Source organism: Rattus norvegicus, chromosome 10 (genome assembly GCF_021556685.1).
Source record: "Rattus norvegicus strain SHRSP/BbbUtx chromosome 10, alternate assembly SHRSP_T2T, whole genome shotgun sequence".
NCBI classification, from domain to species: Eukaryota; Metazoa; Chordata; class Mammalia; order Rodentia; family Muridae; genus Rattus; species Rattus norvegicus.
In genome coordinates, this window is record NC_141543.1 from 70,280,503 (window position 1) to 70,304,362 (window position 23,860).

The 23,860-nt window shown below is 37.5% G+C and overlaps 1 protein-coding gene across 10 annotated transcripts in view; it reads left to right on the forward strand.

Moving 5' to 3' along the window:
- Nf1 (neurofibromin 1) overlaps positions 1-23,860 on the forward strand; it is a 232,595-nt gene that overhangs the window by 55,918 nt on the left and 152,817 nt on the right. For 5 of the 10 annotated variants that reach the window (XM_087569750.1, XM_087569756.1, XM_087569753.1 and 2 more), the window contains exons 6-13: positions 8,623-8,690; positions 8,915-8,990; positions 9,615-9,772; positions 13,004-13,177; positions 13,614-13,736; positions 14,135-14,209; positions 15,681-15,710; positions 19,503-19,634. In XM_087569750.1, coding sequence (XP_087425876.1) covers positions 8,623-8,690; positions 8,915-8,990; positions 9,615-9,772; positions 13,004-13,177; positions 13,614-13,736; positions 14,135-14,209; positions 15,681-15,710; positions 19,503-19,634 — 836 coding nt within the window. 10 annotated transcript variants of the gene reach the window in all.

Below are 23,860 nucleotides of genomic sequence, written 5' to 3' on the forward strand. Positions count from 1 at the left end.
ACTTGAGGAATTCTCAACAGAATTCCAACAAGCAAAATTCCAGAACACTATGGTTTCATTCCAGGGATGCAATGTTGGTTTAATATAGAAAAACCGACAAGTAAACTAACATGTAGAGTTAAGAACAAAAATTATGTAATAATCACAGTTGATCCAGAAAAGGCCCTTGTTTGAGAAGTTCAGCATTCTTTAATAATAAAAGCTCAGCAGGGATAAAATGAATGCACCAAAGCATAATGAATGCATATGAATAAAACCTATAACCAACATTGTACTAATTAAGGGGAAAATAAGAACAGTTCCTCCAAAATGTAGAATGAGATCTAGGTTCCCAGTCTCAGGTTGGGTGTTGTGGTGCAGACCTTTAATGGCAGTACTCTGAAGGCCCTAGAAGGGAACTTCCTATTGTTGTTTAGCTAAATTGATAAAGCACCAAGCTGTCTTTAAAATACTTATGCTTATGTTCATGACTTAAACACTACTTTGAGTCTTAAACATTGTAATGAGGGATGGAAAATTTAGAGTTGCATGGCTGCTCAAGATACTGAGAATAAGTGGTGGGCAAGTGCTCAGTCCTCAAAAAGACATTCAGGCTACCTCTCTAAGGCTCAGTGAACCATGTAGAACGAGGAGTGGGAAGAATAGACGGGTTAGAAGAGAATTACAAGAGCTGCAAAGTACTGTCTTGTGGCCATGACACAGCCAATGAAAATTATGATCTCACAGCAGCAACAGCTGTCAATAGTCTTCATATATCTGGGAAGGATCCATTTGGTCCTACCCTTCCTTGCTGAACTAAACTACTAATAGATTTGGAATGAGGGAGAGCAAACAGTGTCTTCTTTTGAGTACCACCTGATGAGCCCACTGTTCTCTCATGAATAGTAGCGAACCCCTGGTCACACAGGTGAGCCTAATTAAACTCAGTGGATCACTGAATAAGACAATGTAAATGTGTAAAAAGGATTGTGGGGAGTAATGGGGTAATAGTGAAATAAGAAAATGAAGGTTGACAGTATTCAGAAATAGGCTACATATATGTGTGAAATTGTCAAAAGAACAAAAATAATAAAATAACATAATAGAAATAGGAGTAAAACAATTTTTGTTAAGAAAGAAAAAAAAAAACAAAACCAGACTTAACACACACACACATACACACCCAAAAGAAGATTTAGTAGAGTAACCTATAGGTGTGGTCCAGATAGTCCAATAATGGCTGTCTCTGGATAGAAGGACCACGAACTCAGTAAGTGTTTAGTTCACAAGACAGGATTTCCCAGTGGTCCTAGTATTATGCTGTAGCCCTAGAGAATGCTTAGAAAGCTACTGGTCTTCAGTGTATGTTGGAATGCAGAAGTAGTAGCTCCAAGAGATGCCCCAAAGTATCTGTAAGTACTCAAGGAAGGTACTCAAGACATGACCTTCAAAGCAATCCAGTTAGCCATTGGAAGTCTAGAGGGGCCACCCTTCCTAACACTTTGTTTTTTAGTCTGTTGGCTTTTAAGGGCACTAGAAGCCCAAAATTTGCAGGAAGAAGTTTAAGCTTCCAGTTCAATGGAATGTATGTGTGTTTTGGGCATCAGGAAATAAAAATTTTCCTATGGGACTCTGGATGGGGAGGTGATAGTGAGTGGAACCATTTCCATTTCTACCTCTTCGTTCCTGGATTCATGAATCCTGGCTAGGGAGAAACTGAACCATATATTGGATGCTGAAGCACATATTGCCTTCTGGAGAACCCTGCCCCAGCCCTCCAGGGTTCTGTCTGATTGCCACTGTAACTTTCTTCCAAAGGCTATTCCACTATTCTGTCAAGTCGACTGCTTCAGGACGTAGGGAACACGGTAAGACCAATGAATTCCATGAGCATTAGCCCACTATTGTATTTCTTTGGCTGTGAAGTGAGTCACGTGGTTAGAAGCAGTTCTGTATGGAATGTCATGATGATGGATAAGACATTCTGTAAGTTCATGGATGATAGTTTTGGCAGAATCATTACATGAGGAAAAGCCAGTCTATAACCAGAGTATTCTAGTAAGGCCTAAGAGCCATCCTTTTTATGGAAGAACTGGTCCAGTGTTGTCCTACTGCCACCAATTCTCTGGCTGGTCACCTGGGGGAATGGTGTCATATCAGGGGCTCAGTGCTGGGTCTCAGTACTGAGGGCTGGGGCAGGGTATTATGGCTGTAAACCAGATAATACTCAGCTCATGATTGGTAGCTCAGATAAGATAGTAACTTGGTAGCCCATTCAGTAGCAGGCAAAGAACTGTCTCTTAATGGGAGAATAGTTGTCTACAGATGAAAATAGATCTGTGTTCTAAAATCCCAAGGGTCTCCTCTCATCTAGAGGAACCTACCAAAGGCTATAAACTGCTCCTGTCATCTAAAGTACCATTTTAGAGGGGCCAATTGGATCATGTGGTCCAAGTGGTAGAGCAGCCCGCACAGCCACCTTGACCTGTTGAAAGCCTTCCTGTTCTAGGTTCCACCCGAAGCTAGCAGCTTTCTCAGTTACTTGACATAACAAAACAAAGTGAGGGATATGCTGCTCTGGAACCAAACAGGCCACTAAACCTTGTGCTTCTTTTTTGGTGTCTTTCACCTTAGAAGGAATATTCCTGCATACATCTCACCTCTGGACTTATCCCTTGAAGTTGAAGGCCCTTGAATTTTGTTTGGATTTATTTCCCATCCTCCCATGTACATAAGTGTTACCAACATGTCCAGAACAGTTGCTACTTCCTGCTCACTTGGTTCAGTCAGCATAATATCATGAATGTACTGGACCAGGGTGATATTTTATAAAAAGAGAGATGCTCAAGATCCCTTCAAACTAAGTTATGATATAGGACTGGAGAGTTGATATTAACCTTGAGGTAAATCTGAAAAAAGGTGTACTACTGACCCTTCCCGCTGAAAGCAAATTGCTTCTGGTTGTGCTTATGGACAGGAACTGAAAGAAAGGCATTTGCTAGATCTGTAGCTGAATACCATGTACCAGGAGCTGTGTTAGTCTATTTCACTAGGGTCATCATATCTACTACAGCAGCTGCAGTTTACTCACTACATAAGCTTCGGTAGTCAGCGGCTATTCTCCATGATCCATCTGTCTCCTGTGCTGAAGAGTTAAAGAGAGATGTGGGAACTACCATCCCTGCATCTTTCAAGTCCTCGATAGTGGCACTAGTTCTCCAGGGTTGGAGTATTATGTTTGGTTCACTATGTTCCCTAGTAGAGGCAACTCCAATCTCTTCCATTGTGCTTTCCAACCATAGTAGCTCTCAGTCTACAGGTCAAGGAACTAACGTGGGATTTTGCCAACCTCTAAGTATATCTATACCAATTATACATTCTGGAAAAGGGGAAATAACCACAGGGTGGGTTTGGGGACCCAGTGGATTTGGATTTCAGTCAGAATTCTATTAATCATTTGGTACTCATAAGCCCCTATGTTAACTGGAGGGCCACAGTGCTATTTAGGGTCTCTTGGAACTAGTGTCAGTTTAAAATGAGTGTTCAGTAAACCCTGGAAAGTTTGGTTGTTTCCTTTTCCCCAGAGTACATTTACCCTTGTAAAAGGTCATAGGATGGGAGAAAGGCTAACAGTAAAACTTTTAGGTATTTTAGCAAGGTTCTCGGGGACCTGACCTTCTCTTCATTCAAGGACTTTGGGGGTCTGCAAAGTAGCTCAGGTCTGGAAATTGGTTCATAAGCTGAGATACCTACCCTCTTGCTGCTCTGTAGTATAGCCTTTCTTTTGTTTGTTTGAGAAGTTTTCTGCTTATATAGATGTAAAAACAAATCAAATCAAGACAAAAACATATTCCTGAAAGCATTCTTTTTTTTTTTTTTTTTTTTTTTAAGGTTCTTTTTTTTTTTTTTCGGAGCTGGGGACCGAACCCAGGGCCTTGCGCTTCCTAGGCAAGCGCTCTACCACTGAGCTAAATCCCCAACCCCCTGAAAGCATTCTTAAGCCAGGAGTCATGCTATTGTAAAAGTCACTTTGTCTGTGCTGCACGTTATGATAGATATTCTCACCTTGCCTCTGGCAATTCAATGCTGCTACCTGGTCCTTGCTACTCTGGGGGCCTAATTAAACCCATCACATTTAACTTTTTGAATTGAGCATCAGTGTCTCCGGCCTTGATCTGGCACAAAGAAAAGAGCACAGGTACAAAGCCCTTCAAATCCTGATACCCCTCTTTCCATTTTGTATCTCATAGGATTAGTGAAGAGAATGTCTTCTGGGCCTTCCCATTGTGGAGGATTTGGTTTTACACAGTACCCACTATAGCAATTGCTCTGAACCCTAAAACCCCTTCATCAATACTAAGTTAAGGGGCTTCAGGTACACAGCTCCTTTTGAGTAGAGTATGGCAAGTGCTTAGCCAACCAGTTAAGATTTTGATACCTTTTTAAACTGTGGGAACGTCCGTATTAACTCAGTAGGCCTGTATCAATGAACTCAGCTTGATTCAGTTTGTTTTTTCCACCATTATTTCATGCCTATTCCATATGTATTGCCCAGACTACTGCTTGAATGAATCACAAATTCATTAAACTCTTTAGTAGTGTACCACACCTTCTTGTGAATTTCACTTTCTATTTCACCCCTAGAAGCCTCCGTAGCCTTGATTCTGGTTATATTTAGAGGCAACTATCGGTGGACACCGAGGGGCATCAGTACTGTCTTGCTTGACGTTTCTTTTTCAGGGAAAGTCACTGCTAATTTGTAGACAATGAAGGATTAATTTCCTCAGGCAAAGGTACAAAAGGAAATATCGCAAAGTGTGGTAGTGGGGTGCACCCGCCACTAAGAGTGGGCAGACTACTTCCTTAGGTGAGACAGACTCTTCCGAATTTGAGGGCTCAAAGTCCTTAGCACATTAGGGTTCCTTCCACTTTTCCACCTCAAGTTATAGGATCCTACTCTTTACCAGTCAGTGCCTTTAGGCTCTAGTATTAGTAGAGGATTTACCTTAGCAACAGAAGTGCGCTTGGCTAGGAGGAGTGATGGCAGGCAGGCAAAAGTGAAAAGTCATCTTCTTCCATGTTCTTTTTTGTAGGCTATCACCAGAAGATGTGGTCCAAAGTTAGGATGACTTTTCCCATCTTAAATTATTATATGAAGAAAATCCTTCACAGGTGTGATTTAAGATGTAGTCAAGTTGACAACCAAGATTAGCCATCACACTACCTAAGTTTCTGACAAAGCTGTCAAAAACATACATTGGAGAAAAGGTGCCCTCTTTAACAAGTGGTGCTGGGAAAACTGGATTTCTATATAAGAAATGAAAATTAGTCCATATCTCCTTCATTGTGTAATAATAAATTCAGTGTCTTAGGGTTTTACTGCTGTGAACGGACACCATGACCAATGCAAGTCTTATAAAGGACAACATTTAATTGGGGCTGGCTTACAGGTTCAGAGGTTCAGTCCATTATCATCAAGGTGGGAACATGGCAGCATCCAGGCAGGCATGGGTGCAGGAGGAGCTGAGAGTTCTACATTTTCATCTGAAAGCTGTTAGCAGAAGACTGGCTTCCAGTTAGCTAGGATTAGGGTCAAGGCCACACCTCCTAATAGTGCCACTCCCTGGGGTAAGTATATTCTAACTATGACATTCAATATATCAAGACCCTAGTGAAAGAAGACAGGTAAAACATCTGAAGGCATAGGTGTAGACAAGAATTGTCTAAAAAGGACTACAGCATAGGAAACAATACAAAACTTGAAAGATAGAATTACATGAGATTAGAAATGTCTGCCAAGCCAAGGACACAGTCACTAGATTTGAGAGACCATTTGCAGACTTGGGAAAAGAAATTGCCAGATTTACATCTGGCTGGGGACTGATACCTAGGATACATAAATAACTGCTAAAATTAGGATCCTTTAATCTGTAGATAGGCTCGTGAACTCAATAGACAGTCCCTAACAGGAGGAAGCCAATACATACTTAGAAAAAGTTTTCAACATTCTTAGTCATCAGGCAAATGCAAATTAAATCCGATTTGAGATTTCGTCTCACTTCAGTTGGAATGGCTGTCCTCAAGAAAACAGAAGACAACAAAGAAAGGGTGGTCAGAATGTGGATGGGGCTAGAGAAATCTTTATTAGCTGCTTTTGAGAATGTAAATTTGAAAATCCACTGTGGCCATCACTTTGAAGAGTTCCTCAGAAAACTGATAATAGACCATATGGCTCAGATATACTACTATAGTGCATATCCACAGAAATTCTCGTACATCCCATTTTTACTGCCATACAATTCACAGTGCCTAGGAAATGGAACTGGCCTGAATATCCATCATGAGAAGAATGGATATAGAAAGAACGTTTGGTACAGTGAGTGGTAGTGGCTGCTACAGTGGGAATTTGTGTGCTAGAGTGGAGGAAAAACAGGAAAAGCTAGAGGGAAGGCCAAGGCTAAGTTAATTTCTTGCTGATAGAGAACTGGTCTATATAGTTTCCTGTGGGCCAAATCAGCGGACACTTGAATATGCACATCATGCGTCATGGATATGGGTGCCACTGCTGCTGTGTACAGGGCTACCATTCTGCAGTGCCTCACTGCCAAGGCATTGGAGTTGGCAGGCAATCTTCCAAAAGTGTCACACAGAAGCTGTCACTTGGCATCACTTGCGGCTTACAGTCTGTGGTGAGGAAGACTGGTTCACCTATTAAGGCTACCACAGTTGGGCGTAGTGTGATCCTTACATCCACAGATCTCAGATTGCAAGGAAAGTCCAGCAGAAAACTGCCTAGGAGGGTATTTTAACCAACCTACTTACTTCCCGTTGTTCTGTAACTGGAGCAGAAGATAACAGTGAGAGTATGTGGAATTTAAAAAAAAATTAGTTAAATGGAAAGTATAGACAATTAAGGACCATTTGTATGTTCTTCGAGTCAGTTTGGTAAAGTGCCTTTTTATGTGGTAACAGTTGTGTGTTGATTGGTCAGACTTCTACTTTGTATTTTTTATTAAAAACTTTTTTAAAAATTAAAAAAGTAAAATGCTATATATAATAATGGAATTTTATGTATCTGTAAAGAAAAATGCCATCATGACATTTGCAGGAAAATGGCTGGAACTGGAAATGACATTTGCAGGAAAATGGCTGGAACTGGAATTTATTATGTTAAGTTAAATAAGCCTGGTTCAGGCAAACAAGTCATGATTTGTATACACACACACACACACACACACACACACACACACACACACACACACACACAGACAGACAGACATGCACGCACACTACAAAATAGATATGAAAAGGTGGAGAAGATCTTAAGCGAGGGGGAAGCAGGAATACATGCAGTATGAAAGCAGAATGCGCCTGTTTAGGACTAAAGGGAGCCAGCTAGGAGGAGGCAGCTAACACAGGCTGGGGTTGGGATAATGGCAGAGAGCAACTATGACACACATTTATGAAATGTCATAATGATACCCAGTGCTTTGCATGATAACCTAAAGATTAAAAGAATGCAAAGATAAAGTGTAACCTATTTTAAGTGTTCAGATTATAAAATTAAAGCTGTCCTACTAGACAGTGGTGGCAAGCATGTGACAGATTATCAATGTGCTGCTCATTGGACAGCTTTTCTGAAAGGCAGCTCTATAGATTTTACAATCCTCAAAGTATTTGTTCCTTGCCTATACAGTTCCTTATCTTGAAGAGAAAGATGGTGGATAAAACTTTACATTAGTACAAGTATTCATCAGTGCTATTCAAAATTCTGAAATACTAAAAATTAGTTAAATGTATGACTGAAAAACATTTAAATAACCAGTGTCTTTTAAAAACATTTGTGTGCATATGCATACAGTGCCCTCAGTCAGCAGAGGAGGGTGTTGGATCCTCTGAAGCTGAGGTTATAGATGGTTGTGAACAGGTGCTGGGAACTGAACTCAGGTCCTTTGAACAGCAGCCAGTGCTCTTGACCACTGAGCTATCTCTACAGCCTGTATAGGGTTTTGAGTCTGTTGATGTTTGGGGCAGGACCTCTGTATGTAGCTCTGGCTGTCCTTTAACTCACTCTGTAAACCAGGTCTTTTCTTGAACTCAGAGGGATCCACCTGCTTCTACCTCCCAATTGCTAAGATTAAAGGTGTTGGCACCATGACTATCTTCTTTTTTTTTTTAAAATAGACATTAAAATGAGATTTATCATTTTTATTGTATATGTAAGGGTGTTTTGATGGAATGTTTCTGCATAGCATGTTGCCTGTAGAGGACCTGAACTGGAATGGATGGTTGTGAACTAGCTACCTTTTAGGTGATGGGTATCCAACCTATGCCCTCTGATAGAGTGTGTCTAGTGCTTTTAACCAGGTCATTTCTCAGTCCCCACATTTATAGTTTTTGTTTTGTTTATCAAATTTAAAAATAAAGCAAAGGAAAAACTTGATGTCAAGACATGTTTGCTTTTCATTTACTTCTGTTTCCTTCAGTGTAGCTCATGGGTTTGCCTTTAAATTTATTTCTACTATTAAATTGCTTATTAATAATACTGGGAGCAAAATGGCTTATAAAATTATTTTTTAGTAGTTCTGAATTTAATTTGTTGAATAATCGAGAGTTAATAAAGCATTTTTTTTCTCTCTCCAGAAACAGCATTTAAATTTAAAGCCCTGAAGAAGGTGGCACAATTGGCAGTTATAAATAGCCTAGAAAAGGTAAGCTTCACCCTCTTGGGCATTCAGATTTTGGTTTTGATTATGAATTTTGCCATGTTTCATATCTTGAGTATAAGAAAGTCAAAACTTGCATGGTAGTTTCATGTACCTTAATGGGAAGAATGCAATATAAGATTTGTGTGAAGAAACTTAAATTCTGTGCTATTTAATATATTGGAAAATTGACTGCTTTCTTATAAAAACACATATTTTATTACTTGTAGGCTTTTTGGAACTGGGTGGAAAATTATCCAGATGAATTTACAAAGCTATACCAAATTCCACAGACAGATATGGCTGGTAAGCTGGCTAAAGAGTGACTGGGTAAGGGGTGAGGGGTGGGCATGGCACCTTGTCAGAGGTAAAATGTGCTGCTTTTCAGCTTATTTTGTTAAAAATTGTTTTTCTGTTTTCTTTTGTCAGCTGTAACAGGAATTACAGCTCTCTCTCCTATTTCTGTGTTATTTCCAGTCCTTTTCCTTCTGAGCAAGTGCGTAAAAAGAAGTTTGAAATGAAGCTCTAGTCTTTAATGTTACAATTGAATACTGGTGGCTCTTTCACATCGTGTGTGTGTGTGTGTGTGTGTGAGTGTGTGTGTGTGTGTTCTAGAACTCTATATTTAGGTATATCTAAGGAGGAAATACTGTTTAATTCTAAATAACAGTTTTAGGGGACGCCTGCATATTAGAGGCTAGAGACCCTGGGGAGCTGCCCGCTGTTTGTTCCTTCTATAAGATCCTGAGAGTGGGACAGCACACAAAGCTATTCTAAAATACCAACTCTTCTAGAAAGGTCACATTAGCTCTTTCCACACATTCTTTTAAACTGTGATGTTTGAGTTTTTTTTTTTTTTAATCTGAGTTTTAATTTAATGCGAGGATTTTCTTATCCAATACAATCATTTAATGTTTGTACTTTTTACAGAGTGTGCAGAAAAGCTGTTTGACTTGGTGGATGGTTTTGCAGAAAGCACCAAACGTAAAGCAGCAGTTTGGCCACTACAGATCATTCTCCTCATTCTGTGTCCAGAAATAATCCAGGACATATCCAGGGATGTGGTCGATGAGAACAACACAAACAAGGTTAGGAGGGCAAATGGGCGCCTGTCATTCCAATGGAAGCAGCTTGTGTTACTCAGGGTGTACATTTTAGCTAGATCCATGCTAGGTCAAACAGTGCTTGGCCTCAGCCAAGCTGTATTCACATGTTATTTTATTTGAAAGACGGATGAATAATATATTTGTGACTGAAAGGCTCTGACCTCTGTTGGTTTTAACGCTGAGTAATAGTAAACCAGATACACATTCTGTTATTTCAGCTTGTGTACATCATTAAAATATGTTTAGAAGTTTATAATTTAACTTTATGTTTATGTTTATGAATTAAATTTGTCTGGCTATTTGCAAATAAATTGCATAACTAGCAATGCATTTCCTAAGGCTTCAGCACAGTGATTTGAGGAAATCACTTATATTTTTTCATTATGAAACATAACTGTCCTAACAGTTTAATTTCTGTAAAATTAATAATAAAAATTGGAGGTTTCTATCTTTTCTATGGGTTGAAATAACCTAATTAGATAAAAATCACTTAAAATCATCAGGTCTTAGTGATTCTAACTTTTCTTTACTATCATTAGTTTAAAAAAGCAGAGATTTGTGGACTGGAGAGATGGCTCAGTGGTTAAGAGCACTGACTGCTCTTCCAGAGGTCCTGAGTTCAATTCCCAGCAACCACATGGTGGCTCACAACCATCTGTAAAGGGATCTGATGCCTTCTTCTGGTGTGTCTGAAGACAGCTACAGTGTACTTATATATAATAATAATTAAAAAAGCAGAGATTTGCAAGATAGTTATTAGTTAAGAGTGCTCTCTGCTCTTCCAGAGGACCTGAGTTCATTTTACTTCTGTTGATGTACAATTTTTATAAAATCATCTTATAGCCCTGCCTAGTTTTCATAGTCTTTAATGTTACCATATTTAGTTTTGATTTTGGTAATTTCAGTCTGCATGCATGAAAGCTTAGGCACTTAGTTGGTCTGTAGGTCAGCTGTCTGTCTGTCTGTCTGTGTGCATGTGTGCGTGTGTGCACATGTGTTAGGTAGCACAGATTCATGGTGGCCTGCTCATCACTCTCAGCCCTATTTCCTTGAGTCAAGTTCTCTTTCTGGACCTAGAACTCACTGTTTTTCTGACTGATGTTCGTCAGACAATAAGCCTTCTTGTCCCTGTCCCTAAGATACTTGAGGCCATTGCTTAGCTTTTTAAATGACTCTGGGATCCAAACTCAGGTTCTTTTGTTTGTAGATTAGGCCCTTATCCAGGCCTCCACCCCTCAAATCTACCAGAAGGTTGTAAATTTTGTTGACTTTTTTTTTTTTTTTTAGTGAACTTTTGGTTTTGTTGTTCTTCTCCATTGCTGTTGTGTATTTTGTTTCATTGATATCTACTCTAATATTTATTATTCCTGCCTACATGCCACTTCTGAGTTTAGCCTACTCTTTTTCTAGTCCTGTGAGTTACTGATGGGAGAGCTTTCTTACTTTTCATGTGTTTGTGTTTCCTCTGCACTGCCTTTTGTCAGTTGTGTTACACTGCTCAATCTGAGATGTTCCTGATAGCCTTTTCCTGATGAGGGTTTATTATTATTATTATTATTATTATTATTATTATTATTATTTACCATTTGCTTATGACTGTATTGAGTTTTTACATATTTGCGAATTTTCTAGTTTTCCATATGCTTTGGTTTCTGTCCCCTTTACCAGAAGTGACATGCTGTTTAATTTTAGCCTCTTTCAATTTCTTAAGATCTGCATAGTGACCTCACATGTGGTTCATTTTTGGAAAATGAACTATGTGCACTTAAGAACATGTATTCTCCTGGTTCTGGGAAAGCTTAGCTATTGAAATGTTACATAGATTTGAAAATATATGTTGAGCTGAGGTGAAGGTCTGAGATTTTCATTTAGTAGAAAAACCAGGGAAAGAAATTTATCAGGGACAAAGAAGGATTGAGATCACAGGAATTTAGGTGTTGGGAAGATGGCTCAGTGTTTAAGATCACTTGCTGCTCTTGCAGAGTTCCTAGGTGTTTGCTCCAGCCCCTTATTGGGTCATTTACAACTTCCTATAACTCAGGTTTCAGACTCATGGTACACAGGAAGCAAGCAGGCACACAAACATGCATAGAAACATGAGACGAATCTTTCAACAAGATAGACGTTTTTGCCTTATTATTTTTCAATAAAAGTGTGTGTGTGTGTGTGTGTGTGTGTGTGTGTGTGTGTGTGTGTGTGTGTGTATGTGTGTGTTCCAACAGAGGCATAATATCCTTTAGAGCTACAGGAGTTCTGAGTCACTCAGTTTGGGTGCTGGAAAGTGAATTCTGGTTCTCTAGAAGAGTAGCAAGTGCTCTTAACCACTGAACCATTGCTCCTGGGTATTTAATTTTAATATTTTTATTTCTTGTGTTGGTGCTGCTTTTAAAAGATAAAACATACAAGGACAGAGGCCTGGCCCACTTCGAGATTATCAGCACATCTAATTAGTTCAGTCTGTCTTCCTCCTTTGCTTGGTCAGGTCTGATTTCCTGGTGATCTTCATAAGGTCTCTATAACCATTTGACCCTATCTTAAACAGTTCAGGACACATCGCAAAAGCAGCGATGTTCAGTGTCACTGAACATCATCATCATCAGAGAGGTCTTCAGTCTCATTTTAATTCTGCATGGACTGCCTTTTTATTGGCTGCCAAGTCTATTAAGATCCTGGTGCTGCCTCCATCCTTGTCAAGGTCTATGTAGGGCTCTGAGCTCATAAGGAACATCTTGTATACAGCTGACTGCTTCATCTAAGGCTTGTGGCAAAGCTGCATTTTTTTTTTAAATTTTATTTCTAGAAATGAAATTTAGAGCAACAATACCCTTCGGTATATTGTTTACAAGACTGCAGGTTAAATATACTCTAGTAGAAAAGAATGAAACAATTTGACTTACACCACAACCAAGGCAGGGTAATGATTAAGCTTCAAAGGTTAATGGAAAGGAAAGATATAATCAACTAATACGTAGTTCAAATGTATAGTACAGGATGTTTCTTTTATCCCTATAGTAAGTTAGCGGAGAAAGTAGAGAAAAGTGTTTTGTGGATTTTTTTTTTATTCTTGAAAAAGACCAAGTATGAAATGATAGCCAAATACAAGCCATTCGTGTTTTAGTTGGAGTTTTAGAGGTGGTTAACTTGCTGCTGTGTTAGATATATCTATAATAGTACAGACTAGATGTCCTGTCTTTCTGTATTTCAATTCTGTAGAAACTGTTTCTGGACAGTTTACGGAAAGCACTTGCTGGCCATGGCGGAAGCAGACAGCTGACTGAAAGTGCTGCCATCGCTTGTGTCAAGTTGTGTAAAGCAAGTACTTACATCAACTGGGAAGACAACTCTGTCATTTTCCTACTGGTTCAGTCCATGGTGGTTGATCTGAAGGTAATGCGCTGTTCTTTCCCGTCTATAGACTTTAAGGAAATTAAGCTGATAACCTTCTTAAATAAATATTCTGCTAAAGATAATTGCTAACTCTAAATTTCAAGTTAACTTTGACGATATGTTCAAAGAATGTGCTTTTGCTGTTACCATGCTCATTAGTCTAGACACTCTCTCTCTCTCTCTCTCTCTCTCTCTCTCTCTCTCTCTCTCTCTCTGGTCTTAATGTAGATTTGGCTTGAGGGGAATCATATATGGTGTAGTAAGTCTTAGTTGATATTGACAGACTATAGTAACCAGTATTTTGTGCTTTTTTTTTTTTTTGCAACTAAAGTTTACTATAATCAATGTGGATAATGTTGATTATGTGTATATACCTTGTTAAATAAATACTTCATGACTATTTAAAGGCCATTGTTTTCTATTGGGATTTTTATAGAACCTGCTTTTTAATCCAAGTAAACCATTCTCTAGAGGCAGTCAGCCTGCAGATGTGGACCTCATGATTGACTGTCTTGTCTCTTGCTTTCGGATCAGCCCTCACAACAACCAACACTTTAAGGTAAGATAATTGTTTTATCAATCGTGTTTATTGATATGGTTATCCTTATAAAATGCAGAAACTATAAAGATGAATAGGCATTATGTATCTGGATGTTTTACTGGCATTTATATTTGTGCACCATGTATGTGCTTGGGGCTGACTGAGGCCAGAAGACGGCCTCCTGTCCCCTGGAACTTCAGTTACAGACAGTTGTGAGCTGCTGTGTATGAGTGCTGGGAGCTGAACCTAGATCCTCTTCAAGAGCAGTCAATGGTCTTAATCCCTGAGATATCTTTCTAGCCCCTTACTAATATTTCTTATTGCTGATTTCAAGGCTGTAAATTTTTTTTATTGAAAGTAACTTACTTTTTGCTCTTCTTCTCTTTCTTTTGTGTTAATGCACATGTTTTTGGCAGATCTGTCTGGCTCAGAATTCACCTTCTACATTTCACTATGTGTTGGTAAACTCACTCCACCGCATTATCACCAATGTAAGTCTAAAAAGTATTACTGTACTACTGAAGAGTTAAGTTTTCTTTTTGATTTGAGTTATATGTTCTTTCCTTTTTAAGGAAGAGTCTGGTTTTATCAAATGTTCTGAACTTAGACTTTTATATAAAAGAGAGCGCGTCTCTAAGGTAACCACTATACCAGAATGTGATGTCCAGCTGCAGCTGTACGTTGTCTCCACCTGAGGCTTTTATTGAGAGGGATGGCATTAATAGAGTCTTTTGGAAGGAATAAACCTACAAAGCTTCATTTAGAGCTCAAAATCTGTTGAGAACAATGCCACTGAAGTAATGATTTAGAGCTTTCACAACAAAGCAGTCGATAGATCCCGACTTACTATCTTTTTGTTTAAGTTCAAAGGAAGAATAATTATAGTGTAGCCTAGTTATGTCCCATTTAAAATGGTGAAGCTTTATTTGACTTTACCTTTAATCCCCCTTAATTAGAATCAAACACTGGCATGCTTTAAAATACATATTCACAAGGGACAAAAGCATAATCAAAGGAATAGCTGAGTCCATTAGAGGCATTCGTGCTCTTTGTGTACTGAGTGGAGAGCAGACAGGAAAGCAGTACTAGATGTGGGCCAGGGCTAGAACATGCTCCTTTGTGAACAGTTGGATTCGAGTATTTTCTGACACAATGACAGACATGTTACATTTAGGAGTGACTTGGTCAGTCTTGTTTCTTTTTTCCTCCCTTAAAGTCTTTGATTGTTAATACCTCGGAATATTTATCTTACTTATAATTAAGTTCTATTTTATGACTTATGAATTAACACCCATTCCTTCATTTACTTTGGAATTATCGAATTAAACCTAACGTTACTCTTTTTTAAAGGTATTTTTGCAGGTGAAAATAACTGCTGATCCAGTTACTTAGTGACACATTAATTTTGCTTTGCGGAGTGCTAGTAGCATTTTAGGATGCTAGGTCTCTGTTTCAGCTTGGCCTTGCAGGATATCATTCATGAACTGGCAACCTTGCTATATCTCCTGCATTATGGACAACTAAATGCTTGGGGGAATAATACAGCCCTCATTGACTATCACTGATACAGGTATAAGTTATACTAAATACAGTTAGTTCCAACGAGGATAGTATTATGAATCTGAGTGTAGATAAAGTGTGTTTATATAAAAAGCTGTACATTTACCAGTGTAATGACTCAGGCCATTGTCTAATTGACTCAGAACATTGACTCATTCCAAGGTTTAGTTTTAAATTTAAAACACAACAAAAAAGATGATTTTTCTAACCCATAAGTTTATATGTAATTCAAAAATACTAGTTGCTCCCCCTTGATTCAAAATATTGGAAGTATTCCACTTATTAATTGGATAACTTTATATAAATGGTTAAAATGTAATAAATCCAAGTTTATAGTCTTTGAATATTCTGTGATTGGTTACTTTAATTGTGAAATATTTTTGTCTATAATTGAATACATAGAGCACTTTGAAGCATGGACTTGGCACTGCTGTAAGTGGCTGAGCTGCTCCTTTCTGGGTTTCAAGCATGCCTGGAGTGTTGGTCCCTGCATGCCTCAGTGTGCCTGGTGACAGCGTGTGCACCCCTTTCCAAGGAGTGCTGCATGTATGAAGGCAGAGTGTGTCTGCATCCGGGGACATCTGTGTCTATAAAGCACTCATACTGACTAGTCTTTAAGTGCATCAGCATCTGTTGAGTGGAATAGCTTGTATTCAACTCAGATAATGCTGCTGTGTCTTCTTGTTTGTTTGTTTCTTGAGACAAGGTCTCACCATGTAGTTTATGTAGACCAGGCAGGCCTTAAGCTCAGAGATCCGTCTCAGTGGTGGGGTTAAAGGACTGGGCCTGGTTGTTCTTGAGTTATACCTCATCCTTCCAGATTGCTGGGGGAATTATTTATTAGAGTCCACACTATCCATGCTTGAGGCTAGCAAATGCTGACTTTAAAGTACTTTTCATTGTTAAAGACTGTAACAGTAAATGCACATTTGTGCAATTGAGTGTTAAAGAGTTTACTGGAAATGTTTAGTAGGAAAGTGTGTGTTTTCAAGTAATATGAATTCTTTCTTAGATTCATGGAGTTTAGACTTAAATTTGTTTGTATATATTTTCTTTTTAAATGGTTTGGTTCAGTATACCTTCTAAGCTCTCCTTTTCTATGTTATTAAGCCCATTTACAGCTTTTAAAAATTATTATGTTCCCCTAAAAGATAAAAGTTATAATTTTTTTGTGGGTTTATGTAGAATGAGAAACTATATTTGGAGTTTGGTATTGAGATGTTTTCATACACAATTTATAAGTACTGTGTTTAGATTTAAAACATTACATTTTCTTTTAGAAATTCCTAAAGTCTATTCACTACTTTGATTCAGTGGAAGTTTTTTAGTAGTTTCTAAAATGATATTTTTACTGTCACTTTTCGAAAATAATGTGCACTAGGAGAGAAATTAGTTTTAAGATCTGTGTTACATGTGTATCATCTGAATGGGCTTTTAAATGTTAAATTAGATGTGCAGCTAGGAAATTTAAAAATATACATGCAAGTCAACATGCTACAGATAGGATAGTAGTTCATTGCAGATTTTTTTCTTATATCAGTTTATTGTAGTTTGCTTTTTAATAATTTATATATTGAAGGTAATCTCTGCCAAGAGGTTGTTAAAGAAATATTTCCAGGTACTTGAAAATCATTTAAATAACCTCTTGAGGAATGTAATAATTCACTTACATTAATATTAGTATTTTTTAGTAAAAAACTTTTTATTAAGGGGAAATACCCATTTCATTGACTAGTTTCAGAATGTACATACTTAGTAACTGGCCAAAATACTAAAGTTTTCTTTTACTAACTCAAGGATGTCTTATTTTTAGTGCCTATTTTATTTGAAAAGACATCCTTTACTTTGAAATAAATGAAATCTTTATGAAAATAGAAAACTATAAAAATTGCTAAATCTTAAGAAAAAGTTAATATATAGTACATATGTATTAGTGTGGTAGTTTTATAGTTATTAAAAATGATTACATAGTAAGCTGGTTGTGGTGGCTTATGCTTATAGTTCTAGCATTTAAGAGGCTGAGGCAGGAGAATCACAGGTTCTAGACCAGTTTGGACAACATTGTGAATTCTAGCAAGAACCTGTGTCAAAAAAACAAACAGATGTAAACTACAACCAAAACTGAAAATAGCACACCCACTCCCAGTAATTTGTATAAGATATTAAAGGAGATGCTTGTCTATTTAGTTTATTGATTTCTGCCAGGATTTTATGAAATGTATAGGAAGCAGTTAGGACTCAGTGTACTCTTTTTTTTTTTTTTCCATCATTCAGCATTTTGTTACGTTAGGGATTAACAAAACATAGAAATTTGGTTACACTGTTGACTTTGGCAAATCAGTGCCTCAAATCTGAGGAGTGTGTTATATACTGTGGCGGTTAGTGTTATCAACTTAATTTTCTGAAGATGAGCCTTTGAGCATATCCATGAAGATTGAATATCTTGGTTATGTTAATTGAGGTGGAAAGGCCCCTGTCCACTGTGTGGTACCATTCCCTGTGTAGTAGAGTAGAGAAAGCTCTTCGTTCTGCTTCTGGATTCGATGTGACCAGCTCTATCCAGCTTCTGCTGCTTTGATTTACTTGCCACTAGAATCTGGAACTGTGAGCTAAATATTCTTTTTCCCTGAAGTAGCTTTTGTCAGAGTATCTAATTACAACATGAAAAGAAACAGAGACAGTAAACAACACCAGTTTGTAGGAATTGACTAAATCAAATAACTGAGAGACAGCATGACCACAATAACTTTGCATTTATATTTCTTAAGTTAATGACTTTTTAATGTGTACGGTTGTTTTGCCTACTGTATGTCAGTGAACAGATTTGGTGCTTGTAGAGGCTGGAAGAGGGTGTTGGATCCCCTGGAGCTGAAGTTGCAGATAGTTGTGAGCTGCCATGTGGGTGCTGGGAATTGAGTCAGGGTCCACTGTAAGAGCAGCCAGTGCTCTTAACTGCTGAGCTGCTCCTCCAGCCTCCATTTATGTTTTGAGATGAAGATTTTCTGTGTAGCCTAGGATATACTTGAAGTTCTTCATGCCTTAGCCTCCCTAGTGTCAGGATTAAAGGTGTACACTACTTTGCCTGCCTTAGTTTTGCATTCAGTTTTTCTGTAAAGAGTTCGTAACTCAAAATACTGTGAGCTGTGAGAGACTTAAATGTTAAGACTAGCTTGGTTTTGAATAAAGAATAAACTGTGAGTAGGATGAAACTGCTAAATCGCCTGTATATACTATATGAATTGTTGTTATATCAGATTTTTAACTAAAGTATTACAAATTGAAAATTTATATTTAAAGCATTTTATTTTTATGTATAATATATTTAAGTAGTGAAAGTTTACCAGTTATTTTCTATAAACTGATAAATTTTAATGATCTTTCACAATTATTATTTTTTAAGCATTTAAAATTGAAATACATTAATTGAATTTAATGTGAAACTCATTAAAGACATACTTAAACAGGCTTTATAAATCAGCTAGATCGACTAAATGGAAATAGGAAAATGTCTATATAGAGTAATTATTTTATAAACCCCAGCTAGGTGTGGGGATGCAGCTCAGTGATAGAGCACTTGCTTCACACACACAAGTCACAGGGTCCTGGCTGTGCTCTCCAGCACCGTAAAACAAAGCTATTTAGCTAGGATTAGTCTTTGTTTTGGTGACCATTTAGTCTTCCATGTGTTGTGCCATCTGCTTATCAACTTAAAAGGTTATTGGTATACTAATGACTATTTCATTTACTAATTTCATGTTGTTAATTACTGTTGTCTGTAAGCATCTGAGTAATGGTTTTACATAGTCTTTCAACATTGTGTTGAACCACTAATCTCATGGAAAGCTGTGATGATAGCATTCTTTCCAGATGAAACATATAAATATATGCATGTATTTCTGAAATGTGTTAATACTAAACTTTTTTAAAAGAAAAAAATTGGCTGAAGAATTTCGCAAATACTTTGTTTTTAAATTTAGTATGGCATTGTTGAGAAACGACAGCCTCATTTGCACATACTCAGTATTGTACTCTAACATACCGTGTGTCTGGTTAGTGTTTGACTTAGTGACATCGTTTGAAGACTTTGGAAATCATATTGTACGTTTGCATGGTCTTAGAAAGTTTCTCAGGAAAGTATAAAAGTGGTAAACAAAAAGGTATACAGTGGTAAAAGAATTACAGTTCATGTGACTTTGCACTCTCTGTTCTCTCGTTTATCTTTAGTCTGCATTGGATTGGTGGCCTAAGATTGACGCTGTATATTGTCACTCAGTTGAACTTCGAAATATGTTTGGTGAAACCCTTCATAAAGCAGTGCAAGGCTGTGGAGCACACCCAGCATTACGGATGGCACCAGTAAGAAACCATGGGTTTGTGTTCTATCCGTGTGCTGCATTTCCAGTGTCTTCTCCCTCCTGCTGACAGCGTTAGCGTGCCCACTGTCCTCCCTTCCCTAGGAGTGCTGTGTCGTGGTGCCACTGCTGCCCACTTAACCACATTTGCTTTTCACTTCATTTTCTTAAAGTTTCCAGAAAATGTTAACGTCTTAATGAATGTCACCTTTCCTGTTTTCAGTTTAACTTTTCTTACCCAGCCGTGGTGATTTGTTTACTACTTTCAGACCCTGGGTTAGAGCTGGTGCCCTGATGCTGAATGGTAGACAGGAAATTAGACATAGAGTAGAACAGCTGGGACTTAAAGGATTTATGTTTTAGTAAATATGATCATTTAGCAAAATTTGAGCAAAAACTGATAGGAGGTTGACATTGATGTTTATTTAAACTTATCATAGGCTTACTTTGAAATTGTGTTCCAGGAGACTGGTTACTATAGAATATAAATTCATAGAGAGGGAGTTGCTGTAGTTGACGACAGCATTGTGCCAGTGATTTCTTGTATGTAGGAGGAGCATTTACATGCTGACTCCTGACATTGACTGCTGGTGCTTTGCTTCTGCTTATTTTCTGTTCTTACTGGCTGCCGTTGCTCACATAGTCAGATGCCAACCAGTCCCTGTTTTGCGTGGCAGAGGGCTTCTGTGGCTGTGAGTATATATGACCCATTGTAACTACCTCAGAGAAGTCCTTTGTTTCCTTGACTTGTCTGAGTATAGTTACCATTATAGTCACGTCACATCATTCAAATGAACATGCACATATCTTCACCTGTTGGTTTATCTCATAAACTAGCCAGTTCACATGTATATTGAAGCAGGTTCCTCTCCAGCATGCTTATCTTTCCAAGATCCTAAGGACAGTATATAAAATGTGCAAAATACCTCGCTTTATACAGTTAGGTTCACTCTGTCCAGTTGTCAGTAACAGTTTCTGAAAATCTTAAAAGTACACCAGATGTTCAAATGAGGACGTTTTCTATACAAGGTGCGATCCTATTTTTATCCTAAAATGTTTATTTTTTGCTAAAAATAATAGCTGAAAGGGCATGTCATTTATGTTTTTTTTCCTTTCTTTAGCACTGGAGCTCAATCCCAGGTTACCCTTAAATGTCTAACATGTACTGTGCTATACCCCCTGCCCCAATTTTATTAAATAAAATTTAATATGCAAGCTTTCTTTAGTTTACTTTTTTGTCATGGCATGCACATATTTTTAATGTAAAATATTGTTACAGGTATATATATGTTAGTGGTAACATATATAGTAGCTATGTAAATATTTCTTAACTAGACATTTTCTTTAAGTTTTAGTAATTCTTTGAATTTACCCCCACCCTGTTTTTTGCATTAGGAGGGCATGCTAACTGTCAAACCCAGAGGGGCTTTACTATGCCCAACTGTACTACTGATCTATATCCCTAACCCCAGCTTACTGTGTGTTTACCTCTTTATGCTGATAGGAATAAAAATTGGAATTGGTGGAAAACCATATTTGCTTCCTGTTTTATATTCAGCCCAACACCAGTTTTTACGCATGAGTGCTGAAATGAAGTGAACCTCATTTATTCTTTTGAACAGCCACAGATTTGGTTGGTGGTCTGACATATTGTACATTTTGAATTTCTTAGATTTGGTGGTTAGTTGACACTAGGAGGCCCTACATTATGCTTTGATCACTGTTTTCTTAAAGCTGTAACTAGAGAGGATTTCTTGTGGCCCAATGATATGATAAAAATTTTGTTTTATTTCTGTTTTTATTTACTATTATTTTTGGAAATATCAATATACATTTAGCTTTTAGACTCACTGTAAGCTTTTTTTTTTCCCCTTTGAGATACAAACTGTGTAGCTTTGGCGGACCATGAACTTACTGTCTTCCTGCTTCTACCTTCTCAGTGTTCTAAAAGATTCATTTTTATTATTTTTAATTACATGAGTATATGTATGGGTATATACACATAAATGGAGATGCCCATGGAAGCCAGAGGCATTAGATTTCCCTTTGAGCTGGAGTTAGAGGTTATTGTGAGCCATCTGATACCACTGAGCCATTTCTCCAGTCCTTTAGAGCTCTGTATATTTGTATGTATAGTATAATGAATGTATGTGTAATGGCTGTAGGAAAACTTCCTGGTTAATATTTTTATCAGAGAAAATGGCAAATTAATATGACCCAATTGTATAGAGTAAGGAAGTTTTAGAGTTTGGGGAATCTTTAAGGTAAAAACACTATTCTTGGTGTTAATGTGTGAATAGACCATGTATATATCTGGTGCTAATACTAGGATCATGGGTTGTTTCTGGTTTACATTGCTTGAAATGATTTTGGTAGCTCTTAGGAGTTCAGCTAAACCTTCACTTGACTGCAGATGCAGCAGTTCAGAAGTTCTGTGTAGCTGGGCATAATGGACATACCTTTAATCTAAGGTGGTGCAAACAGGCAAATATCTGTGAGTGGGAGGCCAGTCAGGACTGCACAGCAAGATTGATTGATTGATTGGTTCCTAAAAATTTGACTATTGGGGTTCTTTCTCTTTCATAAAACCAGTTTAATAAAATGTTTAGATTAAGATGGCCTCTTAAAGACCTGCCTTCATAATGTTCCTCTGGTACCATGTTTCTAGGTATTGTTCTGAAGCTGCTTTTGATCATTGAAACTAGCTGCTTTCATATGACTATTGTACCCATATTTCTTTCTCCTTTTCTTTTTTCTTTTTGGCACTTTAGTAGTAGTTTTATCTCTTTGAAACATTTGTCTGAGTAATAATTTATATTTTAAAACTAGAAATGTGCTTTAATAAAATTAAAATGTGAAGTTTAAAATTTTTGTCTTAGATGATATCTTGGCATAGATGTTTCTTACCAGTCTGTAAAGTCAGCTCCAAAGTCTCAAGTTGGCAGATGGTTTTGGTTCCTAATAACAACCTGAGACTTTGGCCTGGGAATTTCTTGCCTTGTATAGCTGACTGTCTTTAGCCAGAGCACATGTGTCCATTTAGATCCTACTAATATTTGCAATACAGAAGATTAGATGGTAAATGAAGTCTTTTTTTAAAATATATATACTGATGACCATTAAATTATAAGAGGTATTTGGAATTTCTCAAGTCTTAGATTTCCTATTAGTCAGTTATACTACAGAACAAAATTTACATGTTAGCACCTGGCATTAAACCAAAAATTACTTTAAAAGTGATTACTAAATCAGAGAAAACGTTTAAGTACTGGTTATCGTCTGACTGTGTGGTTCTTGTGCCGTGCTCATCACACTCAGTTACATCATAGTGAGTTTGTTCTGTGAAGGCTTTACCTTGATTTCCAATTAGACTTTGAAACATACACACATGTGCAAGCACACACACATATCTCCAGAGCACACATCCCACAGAACTTATTAAATGCATCTGATAAACATTTCCTTTCATGTTAGAGAGTTTGGATATTTCATTTCTTAAGTGCTTAAAAATTGAGAACTGTGCGTGTCCTGTGATGTATTCATCTTCAGTTGTTAACTGTAAAGGAAAATGGCCGATCTACAGAGACGTTTGCCATGGTTGAATAAAGGCTTCATAGTCTGCTCTCCCTGTATCTTTATATGTACTCACTATAGGCATCCAGGTCAAAGTAGATTTGTGTGCGTGTGCGTGAATGTGTCTGTTGGTTAAAGGAGATTTATTTTATGAGACTGGAGAGAAGGTAGAGTGACAGTGTGACAGTAAATCCAGAATGCAGTTGTTAGATTTTTTTTTTAAATTGACTAACATCCAGAATTAATTATTTTAATCAACCATAATATCTCTGTGATTGAACTACATTTCCACCAGTGTTCTGTTTTATGAAAATTTTTATGCAAAAAGATAAATGCGGGCATCTTATAACTTAAAGGAGGAAATGCTGTCAAAATGAAAAAGCAAGTTCATAACTAAAGCCATAAATAGAAAAGTTGCCTACAGAGAATGTTTCATGAGTTCTAAAGAACATACTTTTACTTCTGTCTGACAGTGATGTTTGTTTCCTTCTGTGTATATCTAGGATTCACAGTGGTTTTCCATTTCTCTTAGGACAGCCAAGGGGCATCTTACAGTTGATAGGGTTGCAGTCCGTAGTGTATTTTATCTGTACATGTGGCATAACTATTTGCTAGTTTGAATTCTCTAGTATGTATATGTGTGTATGATATAGATAC